General features: G+C 31.8%; 1 protein-coding gene across 1 annotated transcript in view; it reads right to left on the bottom strand.

Moving 5' to 3' along the window:
- Nucleotides 1-17,229, bottom strand: part of LOC123662135 — a 73,254-nt gene that overhangs the window by 19,817 nt on the left and 36,208 nt on the right. The window contains exons 7-10 of the mRNA XM_045597020.1: nucleotides 14,017-14,225; nucleotides 5,725-5,835; nucleotides 5,194-5,397; nucleotides 2,356-2,507 (exon numbers count right to left, since the gene is read on the bottom strand). Coding sequence (XP_045452976.1) covers nucleotides 2,356-2,507; nucleotides 5,194-5,397; nucleotides 5,725-5,835; nucleotides 14,017-14,225 — 676 coding nt within the window. The remainder of the gene's footprint in view (nucleotides 1-2,355; nucleotides 2,508-5,193; nucleotides 5,398-5,724; nucleotides 5,836-14,016; nucleotides 14,226-17,229) is intronic.

Genomic DNA, 17,229 nt, shown 5'->3' on the forward strand with positions numbered 1-17,229 from the left:
ATAAAATTTAATATTCTTCAACAGAGGAAATTTAGAAGTCGTTATATTCAAATGTCCGCTTTATCAAACAAATGAATTGGCCTTCAATGTTTTAGACGTCGAAAATAATAAATCCGTAACCTCTCCCTCATTAAACCGTAAATTTAATCTGTTCTCATTGAAACTAATTCCTTTAATAAAAGCGATTTAATTAAATCGTCTTCTATCGTATGAGTGGATGCATTTCGTTTGATGCGATACGACAGGTATTCACTCGTTACAATGATGAAATAACTTTGATGGCTTTGTGCTACGTTATTGAAGGGTATTTGTTAAAATAATTACAATATAAACGTACGTTTATGGAACGTATGGATTGTGTATTGAGATCGGAAAATTATGATACATATGGAGTTAGAATTTATCTTTATTTATTCATCTAATATATAAAATTCTCGTGTCGCCGTGTTTGTAGTTAAACTCCTCCGAAACGGCTTGGCCGATTCTCATGAAATTTTGTGTGCATATCGGGTAGGTCTGAGAATCGAACAACATCTATTTTTCATCCCCCTAAGTTACAGGGGGGAGGGGGTTAAGAGGTTTAATAAAAAGATGGGGTGGATTGAGAAGGTTAATAAAATATATGGCAAAACAACGTTTGCAGGGTCGGCTAGTATACGTATAACAATATAGTGAGTGTATGTCATTACGGAATTTCAGTAACAATCTCAGTCACGTCATTTATTTGTAACCAGTGCAAGCATTTTTAATCGACGAAACAATGCTTGTTGTGTATTTCATATTGAAAAATAAAATATTATGTTTTGTTTTTTCCTTTTACTAAAAAAAATATTTTTGTGCCAGCAATTTTCGCAAATATTGATTAATGGAAAAAAAAAATATGGATATGGATATGCATATTGGAACATATATGACATTTTCATTGAATCAATTTTGAAATATAAATATTAACATTTTATTCATACATATATTTTTATTTAATACTAGCTGCACCTTCGCGCGTTGCTATGCTTTTTAACCGACTTCAAAAAAGGAGGAGGTTACTCAATTCGACCGTATTTGTATTTTTTTATGTACGTTCGGGGATAACTTCGTCGTTTATGAACAGATTTTGATAATTCTTTTTTGTTAGAAAGGAGATCCTAAGTGTGGTACCATGATAAGGAAACCAGGATCTGATGATGGGATCCCAGATAAATCGAGGGAATTCCTCAAAAATCTGCATAACTTTTTACTGGGTGTACTGATTTTGATGATTTTTAATTTAATCGAAAGCCATAACATGATCAAATGCATAGTTACGATTCTATAACGGAAATACAGACAAACATTCATTTTTATAAATATAGATCAAATAAGGAAATTTGTAAACTATCGATTATCATTATTAAATCAGATTAGTTGTGTCACGTTAAACAATTTAAGAACCAGAATCAATTACGTTATAAATTCAAATCAAATATAATTACATATATTCTAAGATAAAGTTTCTAAATTTTCCATAGCCTATATTCTTAGCTCGGGTCTCCCTTACGACCGATTTGAGTACGCCCGAAGCGCTGGTTGTCCCATTCAATCTACATTTATTACATCTACGTGCCCTTATTTTAAGTTGACTTCGCGATGTTGTTCCTCATGGCAATAAAGATTACGGGTACCTCGATAAATTCAGATGGCGCGAAATTAGCTTCTTTGAAAGTTACGAATTGATTAGGCATAACAAAGACTGCCTTTATAAGTGGTTATAGAATGGATGGAGATTATACTTTATTAAATTTTGTTCCTTAGTTGTTGAGCGGCCAAGTAATATTAGCTGTTATGTACGTCACTTAAAATCGGAAAGAAAAATGTGATTATTTTAACGGGAAAGTTCATTAGTGTCGCAATTGTGCGGGGAAAACATGTTCTGCTGTTAGAGATTTTTTTTCTGAATGATGTTAAAAATATGTTAGTTTTAATGTATACGAATTATTAAATGCTTATTTTTCCTATAAAGTGTTTACTTCAATACCTATTTATAATTTAATATCTATTTGAACGAGGGTGATGTAATTAAGATTCGAAAATGATAGCACTACGGTGAAATTTATTAAAAAATATATTGAATGAAAAATTAATTATTGATAACGACAAAAATGTGTATTAAATTGAGACTGACTAATGAAAAAGAAAATTTATTTTATCAAAAAACTTATTGACGATTAATGAAAATTATATTTCAGAAATTAAAAAAAAAAATGTTATTGAAAGAAATCGTCCAACTAGTTCACAAGCAAATCAGGCAATTCATGTTAAATAATATTTCAAAACTTGTATATTTGAAATCCTATGTCAAAGAAAATTAAACTTTCTCACCGTCTCCTTAGCGTTGTTTATCCTGTGCCCATTCTTCCACCAGGTGATGGACGCGGGCGGACGTGACCCAGAACTTTGGCAGAGAAGATCGTATCTCCTACTCGCTGATAGAGGCTGATTCGATCCGAGAATATGTACGTTCAAGGGAGGAACTGAAATAGAAATTGTCTGATAATCTCATGCAACTATCGGTCAAGTCATGTTTAAGTGATATAGGGATATCCAAGTTGAATTAAACTTTGGGTCATTGAGTTTGTAATATTTACAATACCTACCAATACTTATAATACCTACCAATACTTATAATACCTACCAATACTTATAATACCTACCAATACTTATAATACCCAATATTATTTACCCAATATTTATAATATTAACCGTGATGCTTTCATTCAAATTATTTCTTGTATTGAAAATTTAAAGAACATTTTTAACAGAGTTATTTTCAGTTATTCTTTTGTCGCTATGTGCAAATTGCACTATATGAGTTTAACGTATTTTTAGATGATAACAACCACTAGTGGTCGAGTAGTCGCCTAAAACACCGACGGTTTGCGGGTTCGATTCCCGTTCGGGATGGATATTTGTATTTGTACAAACATTTCTTTCCGGTTTGAATGTCTGTCCTTGTGACTCCTCACCGTGCCTAGAAGAGCACGTTAAACCGCCGGTCCCAGTTGTTATCATAAATACTTGATAGCGATCGTTACTCATAGTAAAGAACATATCCACCAAACTGCAGTGGAGCAGCGTGGTGGATTAGGCTTCAATCCTTCTTCTATATAGAGAAAGAGGCCTTTACCGGTGGGATGTTACAGGCTGAATTCGATGCCGATATTTTGATGGTACACATTCTCACGTGCAATAATTCAGTATAATTGTCATTCTTATAGTAGCCCACTTGCAATAGAAATAAATAACTATCAAATTAACAGTAAAAAAGTGTACAAGAATAAGATTCTATATTCCAAAACCCACAATTTTTTTTATAACACCACATCATGGTTTAAAAATATCAAAATTATCTTAACAAGGAAACGAAATACCAAACCATGTAATTTATATATACTTTTAACACGCTAACACCTCAAAGGATTAAAAGACCTAACAAATTTAACTGAATACCAGTAAAAGGCATCACATTGAACGTGGAGTAATACAAAATTTAAAACAGCATAAAATTGTTCAGACCTGACTCGCAATGCTCACCCGAGTAAAGAATTTGCTACTTTTATAACGAGCAAAGTTGACAGGCGTCGTTTTCAGTCTTCGAGCGAAACGAATGCTCGTTCTGATATTTAGATCATCTCAATGTAAAGAAAAGTTTCAAGTGTCTTCAATTATTTCTTTCGATAAATGAAGTTTTTACATTTTCCGTATCCTTTTTTATTCTTAGTTTCAATTAATAATACAATACTTAATTCAATATCACTGAAACTTTACACCAAAACGTTAAAATGTACTTCAAAAAATTGCGTGCGTACAAAGTACGCATGTCAGAAGTACTTCTTTGGCAATCTAATTGAAAAAAAAAACTAATTAAAAAAAACGAATTGAGAAAAAAAAGCCAACTTCACGCATAAAACTACTGTTTTCAAGTAGTATTGTGTTCCTGTTGGTGAGTAAGGTGACCAGAGCTCCTGGGGGGATTGGGGATTGGGTCGGCAACGCGCTTGCGATGCTTCTGGTGTTGCAGGCGTCTATAAGCTACGGTAATCTCTTACCATCAGGTGAGCCGTACGCTTGTTTGACGAACTAGTGAAATAAAAAATAAAAAAAAAATACAAATACTGACCGCACCCGACGTTGCTTAACTTCGGTGATCGGACGAGAAACGGTGTATTCAATGTGGTCCATACCACGGTTTCATATCATGATGAATTTTTTATTCCAGTTTTTTTAAATAGAAATTGAAAATAAAAAAAATATAAATAACCTATTTTTGTATAATAGTATCTTCTTTCATAATGTAATACGTAAAAAGAATATTGACCTGGTACTGATTTGCTCACGATTTAACCTGCGACCTCCACGAGGTTCTTTACTTTATAAGCTTAAAAGCAGTAAAAAACTAAGGTTTGAAAGAAAATATTTGTTTTACCTTCTGACCCAGAAAGAGTTTTTAATTTTTCAAGCGTGTTAATTTCGTTTTGTATGTAAAAACGTTTATTTGGTTAACCATTACAGAATTCATAATGTCATGAATAATTTTAAAATGGAACGTGTCGAGTGGCTTATTATTTGGATGTCGCGTTAGCTCCGTGGTCTCTGGCATTTTAAGATTTTTTCGACTGATTTCTACTTAAACATATATCGTAGAATACATTAAGGTTCATTATAAAATTATTATTTATTATAAGGTTATAAGTTATAAGTTCATTATAAGGTTATTATAAGGTTATGCTTATTAAATTTCTCTTCTGTAGCATTCTTAGTAGAATAGTATGTAATCGTATATTCTATTTCATCTCTTCACAAAATATTTAGTTATGTGATAGAAATGTTTTGTTATCGGGTCGGATCAGAATATAATAATTAATAATAAACGCTTCACACGGATCCCCCAGTAGGATTTTCTCCTGTGTTGGGGGTCCGAAAACATACACAATACACAAACACAACGCCTAGACCACGACTAACATCTATATGGTCGATATATAGTCGTTAATGCGTGGCAGATGCAGGCTGCACTTCAATCCCGGCGCTTTTTTCGATAAGCATATCGCGAGTATAAATCAAATAAAATTACCGTCCGTATTTTTTGACCACTTGGTGCGAATCGATTGCAACTGTAGTTTATACAACTGTAGGTGTATAGTAAATTACTGTACTTACAATTCATATCTAATGTAAGCGTTGTTTCAATAGGGTGTGCTCTCATGTGGTTTGACGCTCGACATGTCAGCGTTGCTCTGACATCGGCTCGGGTCAGAGGTCCCACTCGGAGGACACCCCTCACCGTGGTCCCTTGTAACGTCGTTGCCGGAGTGTCTGTTTCCTCTTCGTTCCTGAACCATTTGACCCAGGGTCTAGGTCGACCTAAATGATAGTGGATTTAAAGTTAACTATAGTTATGACTTGAAATTCAAATTCTATGTAAATTGTTTTGAAAATATTTGACAGATTATAGAATCAAAGATATTTAGAATTTACAAAAATTAGTTAATGATGGACATCTTTTTATTAAATTTTAAATATTTAAACAATACAATTATGCATAAATAAAAGTGAGGGTAGGAGAGTATTATCACGACTGGAAATATTAATATAGAGATTCTAAGGTAAAAATAAAAAAAAAAATCTAAAAAAAATGAAGTGAAAAATATGAGTATTAAAATCTTCAATATATAATTTTTACAAACTCACCGCCGGATACGTCGCATTTGAGCGTGAACGTGTCGCCTTCGACGTACGGTCCAACTATTGCTTGTTTCACGTCACCCTTGTCATCAGTAATCACCATTTTGCTGGGTGGTACTGTTGAAGTGAATAATACATACATTAGCGATGTAAAGAAAAATAACATACATACTTATTTAATAAATATAAAAATTAAACGGGTGGACGTATGTTACCCATTTTGACGGGTGGATGTATGATACTCAATCACGGCTAAATAAATCTAGTGGAAATTTGTCACAGATATAAGTTTAAACTTGAAACAGTACTAGACCATTTTCATAAAAAAATTGAATAATTCCTGTTTAAGAATTATTTTTTATAAACAGATTTTTGACACGATATTTTTTTGAATAATTTAGAATTTTTTACTTTACCATAAAAATTTTATTACAAATAATCGTACAATTCCTACACATTAAAATTTCCACGCAAGCCATGAGTGATAGCTCGTAAAGTATAAAACGAATTTATGACTGTTTTTATTGTTAATAGTGCAGCTATTGAATGTCTTCATCGATAGTCAAATGTAATACTATTTTAATAGCCCATAATATTATTCCACAAAAATATTTTTAATGCACACCGTGAAAATGTTCCAGAAAAAACTGCTTCAAAATAATGTTAACCCTTAATTACTCGCACAAAGAATATTACATTACTGCTCGCATGGGGTCACAGATGACCCCAAACAGTATAAGTAGTTTTTAATATATTTTGAAATATACAAGTAAATGAAACTATTTTATTATTAAAGTGCTTTGTTTATTCTATAATATCTATAAGTAATAACATGAATTACTAACCAATTATACAAAAACAAGTTAAACTAAAATTATTATCAATAATCAACAATTTGTACTTAGGTATACTGAGATCATAGTATATACTCGTATTTTTTAGGAACTCTCCCAATCACTCTTGTAACACTGTTGAAAGTATATCTCAGAATGATCATAGCACACAAATCTTGTACATTTCTTGCATTTTGTTGGTACTTTGCGATCACATTTCCTCGGCAGCTGTTGCAACGTCCGCGTTTTGCAGTGGTTGGCGGGACGCGATTTTCCAACTCATCCACTTCCATCAGACGTTTTTTTACCTCCTTAGGAGTTGCTCTGACTTCAAGTTGTCGTTTTTGGTTATTATGAATAAGTTTAACAGACAATTGCCACAAGAAATTACGCCTCATGTGAGTACGTGATTTTTCGGTATTTACTCGATGTACAATGAGTGCATTTATGCCTGAAACATTTATCAGATGGAAGGAAATGGCTAACGGCGACCGTTTGGTTCACCTCCCTACATTGAATGTACTACACAAGTGATCATTGTTGTCCATTCCTCTATTAGTGCTGTTGTAAAATGTTATTATTTCAAGTTTTTGCTTGTCAGTTGAGGCTGGGTCGATATGAGCTACATGAGGCATGGAAGATAACAACACAACAGCTTTATTTGGTTTTTGAACATAAGAAACCTGACCCTCCCACTTCTTCTTCATCAGAACCACCAACCATTGCGCAATTTGCTGTTCTCTCCTATCCATGACTAACTCTGACAAAAAGACAAAGCTCGTAGTAAAACGGAATTTTTTGGTAATTTCATTGTATAAAGATGAAAAAAACATATTTATAACAAACATTTATTCACTGAACATACAATAACACAAACATAATTCATAATACACAAAAAAATACATAAAATAAAAAACTTACCTCTCCCAAAAAAGTAACGTAATTACTCGCACGGGGTCAGCGCTGAAGAGTGCAGCGACGCATCCTTCCACTCCTGTGACTTGGTCACTAGTAAAATACAAACTTAGACGCGCGTTATGAAGCTAGCGAGGGCGCGAGGGAAATCGGGCCGCACCAAGTGCTTCATTTTTTAATCCAAAAATGGTTTGACCCCATGCGAGTAATTAAGGGTTAATATAGATTTTACTAAAGTATTATTTTGATTCATCTTATAGTCTACATGGACTGAGCAAAGCTGGAAAGTTGCCATATTAGTTTTGATAATATCCAGGAAATGTGAATTCGATCATCCGCTTAAAGGGTTTAGAATTTCAAATCTATACGACAGCAGCTATAAAGACTTTAAGCAGTTCTTGATTATGACAACGCAGAATGAAATACGTTCTTAGCGATTCGCTAAGATTTTCAATGTGCTGCATCTAGTGCAAAGATGCTGTTTGACAGCTCTGTAGTACAACAGAATAGCATAACATGACATGGGTGTATTCACGGTTGAGCAAAATTTTACCCATTCTGACTCGAAGCTAATAATAATTGATATTTTAGACTTTAATAAGGAATTTTTAGGCGGATGTAGCCAAAACCTCCGCAAGCTATTATTGAAATAGTGTATATAGTGAAAGTTGCAGTACATTGAAATAAATTACTATTTATCGACTTTTTTTGCTCCACTTTTACAAAATTCTGGGTACCGCCCATGCAACGTGAAATTATAATGTTCAGAGTTAGAATTTGATAATAGTTCGATGTGAGGCCTGTGAATTTTAAACAAAACTTTTTGGCTAAGAAATTAAGAATTTCAATTGATGTAAAGTTATTTGATACGGCGGCGGGAAGACTCTGAAAATCAATAGTCATATTTCAGCGAAGTATATTTCTTTTCTTTACTTTAATATCGTTCATTTTTTAAATGAATATCGTTGTACATTCAATTAGAAAAATAACTGTAGAATATGTTGTACGTATAATTAGAAGAATAACCTTAGAATAATAACAATAAAATTTAACCTATCTTAACAATAAAGTTAGTTTTTGAGTCAGTTTAATGGTATATTTTCACAAAATGGAGCCAGATAAAGATAACGGTGAGCAAAATATCTATACAAATAAATAAAATTCGAGTATCAGTTTGTAATATTAAAACAACTGCTTTTTACTAATTGCATATGGATAAATACACGATACATATACCAAAATAACATTTTTTACAATTCTTGTCTGTCTGTCTGTTTGTTCGTTTCTGCTAATCTCTGAAACGGCTGGAGCTGATATAGTAAGGAGTAACTTAGGCTACTTTTATTTTAGAAATTTATTTATTTTATAACTCTACGAACTGAAAAATAACTTTTTTGTTAAATTTCACGCGAACGAAGTCGCGGGCACAGCTACACCAAATAAGAAAAATAATATAATGTCTATAAATTGCCTTTTTTGTGTATCTGTCTGTATTCAAGAAGAATATTTTTATCATACAATACAATAAAATATAAATATATTTTATTGTAAAACCAGTAACAATATATGTTACATAAAATATGCAAGAAAAAATAACAATAAAAAAAGAAATGTAAAAAAGGCGGTAAAAAAGAAAAAGGAAAGGTACAAATTATTCTACTGAAATCAATAATTTAATAAAATATTTTACTTAAGTCATTCCGATTTTCATTCAATGTTAACTCTCAATTGCTTATTTACACAAAAAAAGTAAATAAAAATTGGATTGTAAGGTATTTTTCTTTGAGACATTTCAACGATGTTATCACATACCCACTTTCTTCGAAATCATGGGATATTTAAGTTTTATTTATTTAGAAACTTACCACATTATTCCCGAATGAATGGGACTATGCTTTGTTCCTCAATGAAATATATATATCAATGTTCTTTCGAGATAGATCCTAAGTTATTAAGCTAAAATAGTTTTTATTCTGCGGCTGAACAAAGCTTTCTGTCCTATACAAGAGATAGGTCCAGCTTAGCTACCGCAGTTTGGTGGATAATTATCTTACTACGACTCCAGTATCATCTGGTTTTTATGAAAACTAGTTGAATGGATGTTGTTGTGTTTTCTTAAAAATGGTATACAGCCTCAAACCCACAACCAACGTCATTAACGTAATTTTCAAATCACAGCTGCTAAGCGCATTAGCTACATGTGTAACAAATTTTATTGTGATCGATGACGTGACTGAGTTAAAAAGTAAATGAAAATAACTTCCTAAGACAATATTATCAAGAAGAGCTGTTATCTAATTAAGTATAAGCGTTATGATTTATTTAAAAGAAAAACACTCGTTTTGTTTGCGTTTCTTGAACAGACTCTCGGGAGCTACCATTCTATTAAGACTACTCTTAAGGCTTTTTATAGACTGCTATTTTTTGTATAATTTTACATTTATATTTATAAAATATATTAATTATAATCTGGATGGTTTTTATTAAATTATTGTACATTTATTTCAGTCGACGTCTCTTGTAATTTGATATGCCCTCTCATATTAATATTTTTTGTTTAAAATAATGTACTTATTATTGAAAAATTTTTCATTACAAACTTTATGTTATTTATAATCCATACTAATATTATAAATGTGAATGTAAGTTTTTTTGTTACGCTTTCTCTCGAAAACTACGTAACCGATTATCATGAAACTTTGTAAACATGTTTTTCGAGGTATTAGAAGTAACATAAGATACTTTATACAAAAAAAAAAAAAAAAAATGCGGGCGAAGCCGCGGGTAAAAGTTAGTTTTATATATATACGAATTGTATTAGTCTTGGTTTGCAAATAAAATAAAAATAAAAAACAAACATAATTTTCGTGTTATAGAAGAACAAATTTTAAATCATTGTGACTACATCAGTCAAATAATTAGGTCCTCATTTATATACCATGTGTATCAAAACGTATACAGAATTCATAAAGTTTCCACAATTGAGATTTTTTTTATAAAGTAACAACATTAGAATAACAGCTATTATTTAGGCAGCAAGCCCAGTTGTATTTTTAAAACTGGTGTCTTTAGATAAAACCCGTCTTTAATTTTTTTAGCCTTTTAATGTATCTTTAAAATTTCTAGTTTTAGACGTAAAGAAAATAAGTATCTTGTTACATTTGCTTTTACTATAAAACCTTAATGCAAAACTTACATTAACTTAAATATTTTAAAAGTTCGGTTCGTCTAAATCCAGTTCTGAATGCAGCTTAAAGCATACTCAGTAAATTTAGTTTTTTCCCCCTCATGTTTTAAATAGCTTGGCAAGGGTAATTTCGTAGAATATTCTAGCTAAAAGTGTCGCCTGTTAGGTACGAAGTCTAAGAAACCCCTTTTGGCATTTTACCAAAGCAGGAAAGAAAGATAAACTGTACTGCGATAAAAACATATCCACAAATTCATTTTCTCCTTAGTTCGTTTTAAAACGCTTTACAAACTGTTTTGCTCCATATCAGCTTTGAAGTGTTTATTACTAGATTTTATTTGAGGCAATGTATTTGTCAAGTAAAATTATTTCAACAATTTCATTTATATATTAGTAAATTATTCGAAACGAAAAATCAAAAATTCATGTGATTTTTTAATGCTAGCCACACTTAATATTAATAACCAAATAGATGAAATAATCGAAAATACTTCATTTGAACAAGACAATCAATGATCGCCTTAATTATATTTGTCGAAATATTCTTTATAAAAACAGTATGGTTTTCGATTCTTGGATGTTTTAATGGTATTCCCAGTAAATCATTAAATAGTAAATTGCAAAAATGCATACTGATGTATTTATGTTATTTTATGTTTAAATTATGAGCCTTTGTGCCTTTCACGGAATATTGTGCAGACAGCTCTAAATAATCTTATTGGCTGGAGTCGAGTGCACTTCAGTATGATACACATAAGGGAGGTCTTGAAGTGCCTTTTTGGGATCCATATGTATGAATACTTGAATATATTATTTCGTATTTCTTTAGAATTTTGTTACTTTAAAATGAAATTTACAAAGGATGTAGCGTTGCGATTGACGTCGTTTTGCGTCTTTGATTCAAAATATGTCTTGAAGTGAAGAAAAATTTATTTCGACGAATTCAAAGTGAGAAGGCAACTTCTGTGAAATACTTAACTTTTCGTTACTTGTTGAAGTATCAATTATGTTTGTTTTATTATAGCTTAAATAAGTGATCTCATATTTCCGTTTAATAGTAAGTTAACTCCGTTTAATAGTCTAAAATTGATCCTTCGAAATTTAAATTTAATTTAAAAAAATTGATAGTTTTTTAGAGTTAAAATTTATTATGTTGACAGTAACACAAAGTGTTAATCCTAGTATTACAGCTTATTAATATGACATCGTTCCTGAAGCCACAGCACTTCCCAAATAACCTCATTGTTACTATCGTATTAATCGCCTCGACACTGGATTTACGTCAATGTTAACGTTTGTAGATAGCCAAGGTTTTGTACATAGTAATTATTTTCGTAAAATTTTCCATCTTTTATTTACTATCATCATATATATAATGCGCCAAGGTTAATATGTTTGCCTCCCTTTTTAGAAAAAAACCTTGCAATTATTCCACATAAATTATATATCATTTTATAGATAACTGCTTGCTTTTCCGGCGTCAACAACTACAAAATTTACTATTGTTTTTGTTTTTGTAAATTAATTAATTATTTATTAAAATTATAGAGGTATAATGATGACTTTAATTTTATTATTTTATTTAATTTAATTTTGAAACAACGTCAACATGATCGACGGTCGGTAAATTTTTTAATTATTTTGGGCGAATTATTCGCACGGGTGTTGTTAGTGTCTCTGTGTGTTAGCAATATGTAAAGTTTTACACTGTTTTGACTACCCAGTTGACGCAGTTGTAGCCCTTTCTTTTTCGGGGGTTGCGTTCCTGGGTGTAATTTATTTATTTATATATGTGTTATTTCTATGTATATTTATCAAAAAATATTTACCTATAACAGTCGGCTGTTACCTAACACAAGCGTTCTTACCGTAAGAGCAGACGACCGTGTGTGTATGTTATAAGATTTGTATTAATTAACAAAATACGCATGTTTGTACTATATAGATGCTTGAGAATAGTTTTAACAACATTTTATAATTACTATTGGTGATTAAATATCGTATAAGTTTGTAAGGGCGAGTTAGCCTAAAAGTGTATTAAAAATATAAAAATAAGCGAGCTATTGTTAAACAAATTGTTAACTTATATGAACTAATATTCAATATATTCAAAATTCCAAAACAAACAAAAATTTATATTTTGCTGTAAGTTGTAATATTTTCAACTTCCCTATCATAAAATGAGGATATACCATTTCGAAATGAAATTACGTTAGCAGTCGATTCTCTCCAACATGCTACCGCCTCGTGTGTATTTTAATTTAATTTGGAATCATCATCATCATCATTCCAGCCTATTGCAGTCCACTGCTGGACATAGGCCTCCACAAGTTCGCGCCAAAAATTCGCGAACTCATGTGTTTTGCCCATAGTCACCACGCTGGGCAGGCGGGTTGGTGACCGCAGGGCTGGCTTTCTCGCACCGAAGACACTGCTGCCCGTCTTTGGCCTGTGTGTTTGAAAGCCAGCAGTTGGGTGGTTATCCCGCCATCGGTCGGCTTCTTAAGTTCCAAGGTGGTAGTGGAACCTTGTTATCCCTTAGTCGCCTCTTACGACACCCACGGGAAGAGGGGGGGTGGCTATATTCTTTGGTGCCGTAGCCACACAGGATTCATTCATTTTTAAAATAAATTAGACCCGGACTTGGACTTTTATGAAATTGTAATACATTTCTCTATGGAGTCGTTATATCTTTACGTTTCCATTATTATAATACCTTCATCTGTATGATATCCAGTATTTGTGAATAGCGTCGAGATTTAAAAGAAAAGTGTATTAAAATACGAGTAAGAAGCTTCTTTCGATTTCTGCTATGTTAGGATTTTTCTAGTTTTGTTGGTTTAGTTACGGTAATATTATACAATTTATCATGAATTATAGAATTTTATAATCAAATCTGAGGACAGAGTTATGTTTATTAAATATATAATGTACTTGACGTGTTTTTTCTATGTAAATTTTTGTTACACTCTTCATTGAGGCTAGCTTCTGCCCGCGACTTCGTCCGCGTGGAACTGTTTCTTTGGGCTAACTGGGGAATCTCTAAAAACGAAAAAAAAATATATATCTGATTTTGAAACATTTTTCATTGTTGCTCCATTGCTGTTGATCTTAGCGTGATGATATATAGCCTATAGCCCTCCTCGATAAATGGGCTATTTAACACTGAAAGATTTTTTAAAATCGGACTGGTAGATCTTAGGATTAGTGCGTTCAAACAAAAAAACAAACTAACTCTTCAGCTTTATATTATAAGTATAGATGTGTGTTACTCTAAAAACCTAACTAAATTTATACTCAGAATATTAATTACATACAAAAGTAAATCAATATTATCTAACTTATGACATAAGTAGGACTTACCTATTACAGTTAAATTAACTCTTGAATTTCTAGTTTGTGCCTGTTTGAAGTCTACCCTACATCTGTATATTCCTTGATCTGTTGCTCGAACTCTGTCAACGCCGAGTTCGGCTGGTCTCCTCTCTGGCAGGAAGTACGCTCTTGATGCGAACACACTCTCGTCCGACCACCGCTCGGCTACACCGAAGTCTTTTTCTCTGGCATCCACGCTGTGGAATAAATTTTATAATATAGAAATTTAAACATTTTTTCAATTCGAAGAATTGAGTCAATACCATTACACTCATTACAATTAAATAATATAATTTTATAACTATTTTAATTTTAATTTCACTCAATAATCTAAAGTTATTAGTGATCGATATAATTCTTATTTATTATTATTATTTGTAATGTAATCGGTAAATTGAATAATTTCACACTCTCTGTAATCTCATTCATTTAAGTTTGCTTGGTTTCGTAAGGCGCCACGTACTTATTATGTGTTAATAATCATTGGAAACTGTTCTATTGATGATTTTTGAAATATGTGCTTCATATATCAACATTAAGTCGAATATATTATGTACCTAATTACCTAGTGATAATGTCGACAAAACTGATGTCCGGTCAAACTCGAATAAGTTTATGTGGCATCTTATTAGTAGTAATTTATTTTATATTCTTACATGTATTTTAATAAAATAAAAATTATTTATTTATTTATTTATTTATTTTATTTATTTATTTATATACACTGTTTGTTTCCAAATAAATAAATAGACGCAACGTGCATTGCAGTTAGCGAATGCAATTTAACGAACGGTTTTAATTAAGCTGCTTCGTCTGCTGAAAGACAAAATGATTATTTATTGACAAATTCCATGAGATGTCAACGTACGTTATTTATTGACAAGTACGATGACTCAAACTTGTAACTATTAAATAAAAATAAATAAATAAAAATAGTTAAATTTTTAATAACAATACATTTTGATTGTACATCCATAGTGTATTTGTGTTAGTACCAATATTTACATACAAACTATGATAATTATTGTTAGTAGGATTATAACAAAAAACAAATTAAAACATAGTTGTCCGAAGGTTTATTGGCATAGCAATTTTAACGATTTTATCGTATTCAACGTTAAAAATCGTTTAAGCTTACTAAACATAATCTTTGAAAAAAATAAAAAAAAAACTCAAGCCTGAGTTAAGCTATTTATTACTACAATTTGCTTACAATTTACGAAGATTTTTCTTTTCTTTTTACAAATTAAGTAACACCTAAACAAAAGCAATAAAAGAAAAATCGTAATTTTGAAATTCACAAACTTTCTAACTTCGAGATTAAAAGTAATCATACAAATTTTCCACAACTTAACCTAAATTTTCATTATCACTTACCAATTAGATTTTCTCTCTTAAATTATATTTGTGCAGACAACTCGAAATATCAAAGTCAGAGCTTTTTTTCATTAAATGATAACCGTATCTTAACTCTAATTTACTGAAGCGATAATATCATTGTGTTTTTGTCATTTTAACGACTAGCTTATGATTTTGGAAATGAAAAAATTAAATATGTCACTTCAAACATAATGTGTCATAAGCATATACATGTACTAGATGCACCTCGCAATCTCACTCGCGTAATTTTGGGATAAACAGTATGAGAGTAAAACTAGAGATTCATTTTTGGTCTCTAGCTTTGAATTTCAACTTGACTACGAACTTCAATTTGACGACCCGTTGGCGCAGCGGTCACAGCACTGGATGTTGTGCTGGCGGTCGCGGGTTCGATTCCCGCTCACGACAGACATTTGTATTGGCCATATAGATATTTGTCGTGGTCTGAGTGTTTGTGCTTGTGTATTGTGTGTGTTTCCGGACCCCGATACAGGGTGAATCCTAGTGGGCTAGGTCGACAAACAAGCGTACGGCTCACCTGATGGTAAGCGATTACCGTAGCTTATAGACGCCTGCAACACCAGAAGCATCGCAAGCGCGTTGCCGACCCAATCCCCAATCCCTCCCCAGGAGCTCTGGTCACCTTACTCACCAACAGGAACACAATACTGCTTGAAAGCAGTATTATTTTGCTGTGATCTTCTGTAAGGTCGAGGTACTACCCCAGTCGGGCTGCTCCATATTTTGAGCAGGAAATTCCTGCTGTGCCCTACCTCAGTTAAAAGTGTGAAGCGTTTATATTTAATTTTATATAAAAAACAGTCTAATAAATAAAAGATAATCGCGTGGTTATTAAATATGATGAATTAAGTATAATTAACATAAAATGCAGCATTATACCCCAAAAAATCTTTGTTTGCAAGTTTCGGCAGATTATTTTTTTCATAAGGTCTTGAGAATTGTGTTTCTTTTAACAAATACTACACATTAGTGTAAGATACTTGGTGCATCACAAATTATGGCACAAAATATAGCTTTTTTAAATCTTATATTTCCTCCTTTTCACTGCAAAGGTCACTAAGTCCAGGCTTATCATCTCATCGTCACTGTCACAAAAATTATGTGGTGTCTTGGGACACCAGGTCGGAACGAAGTTCCTTCGGATAGTATAGAAGCAACACAATTTAAATAAACAAAATGTTGAATTTTATATATATTTTCTAGTTGTTGATTTTTTTTTTATTTTGTTGATTAGTAAAAAATTAGGAACAAAAAATAATAATAATTCAAACTATTAAGTGAAATAAAAAAACATGTCTTTATTAATTTTTTTCGACAGTATAAAATTACATAAATAATTTAAAAAAAGGTTTACTAGTAATATTTTAGTTTTACAAACGTCATATTATACAGTCGTGTGACTGATATCACGTCACTTCCGTCATATATTTTTCTTACGGTTTTAGTATCAATTTTTTTTCAGTTCGATCGCCCAGCCAAATACCAACCCTGCCGTAAGGAACTTCGTTCCAAAAGTGTATATATGTTAAACATGTGTATTTAGATGTCTCCTAATGTCACTGAAGTCTGACTCACTTCAAATTCACGAATAACTTTTTTGATTTTCCTCACATACACCACCTTTTAGGCACACAGATATTTCTGGTGTTGTAGGCGTCCAAAGGCTACAGTAACCGCTATTTGCCACGATAGATATAAAAACGATATTTATTACAACATAATTAATATGCGTTTTATATGATAATATGGAGCTCTTAGCAAAACTATAAGAGCATGCGCCAATTTTGGAAAATACATCAA

This window comes from Melitaea cinxia, chromosome 18 (assembly GCF_905220565.1).
Source record: "Melitaea cinxia chromosome 18, ilMelCinx1.1, whole genome shotgun sequence".
NCBI lineage: Eukaryota > Metazoa > Arthropoda > Insecta > Lepidoptera > Nymphalidae > Melitaea > Melitaea cinxia.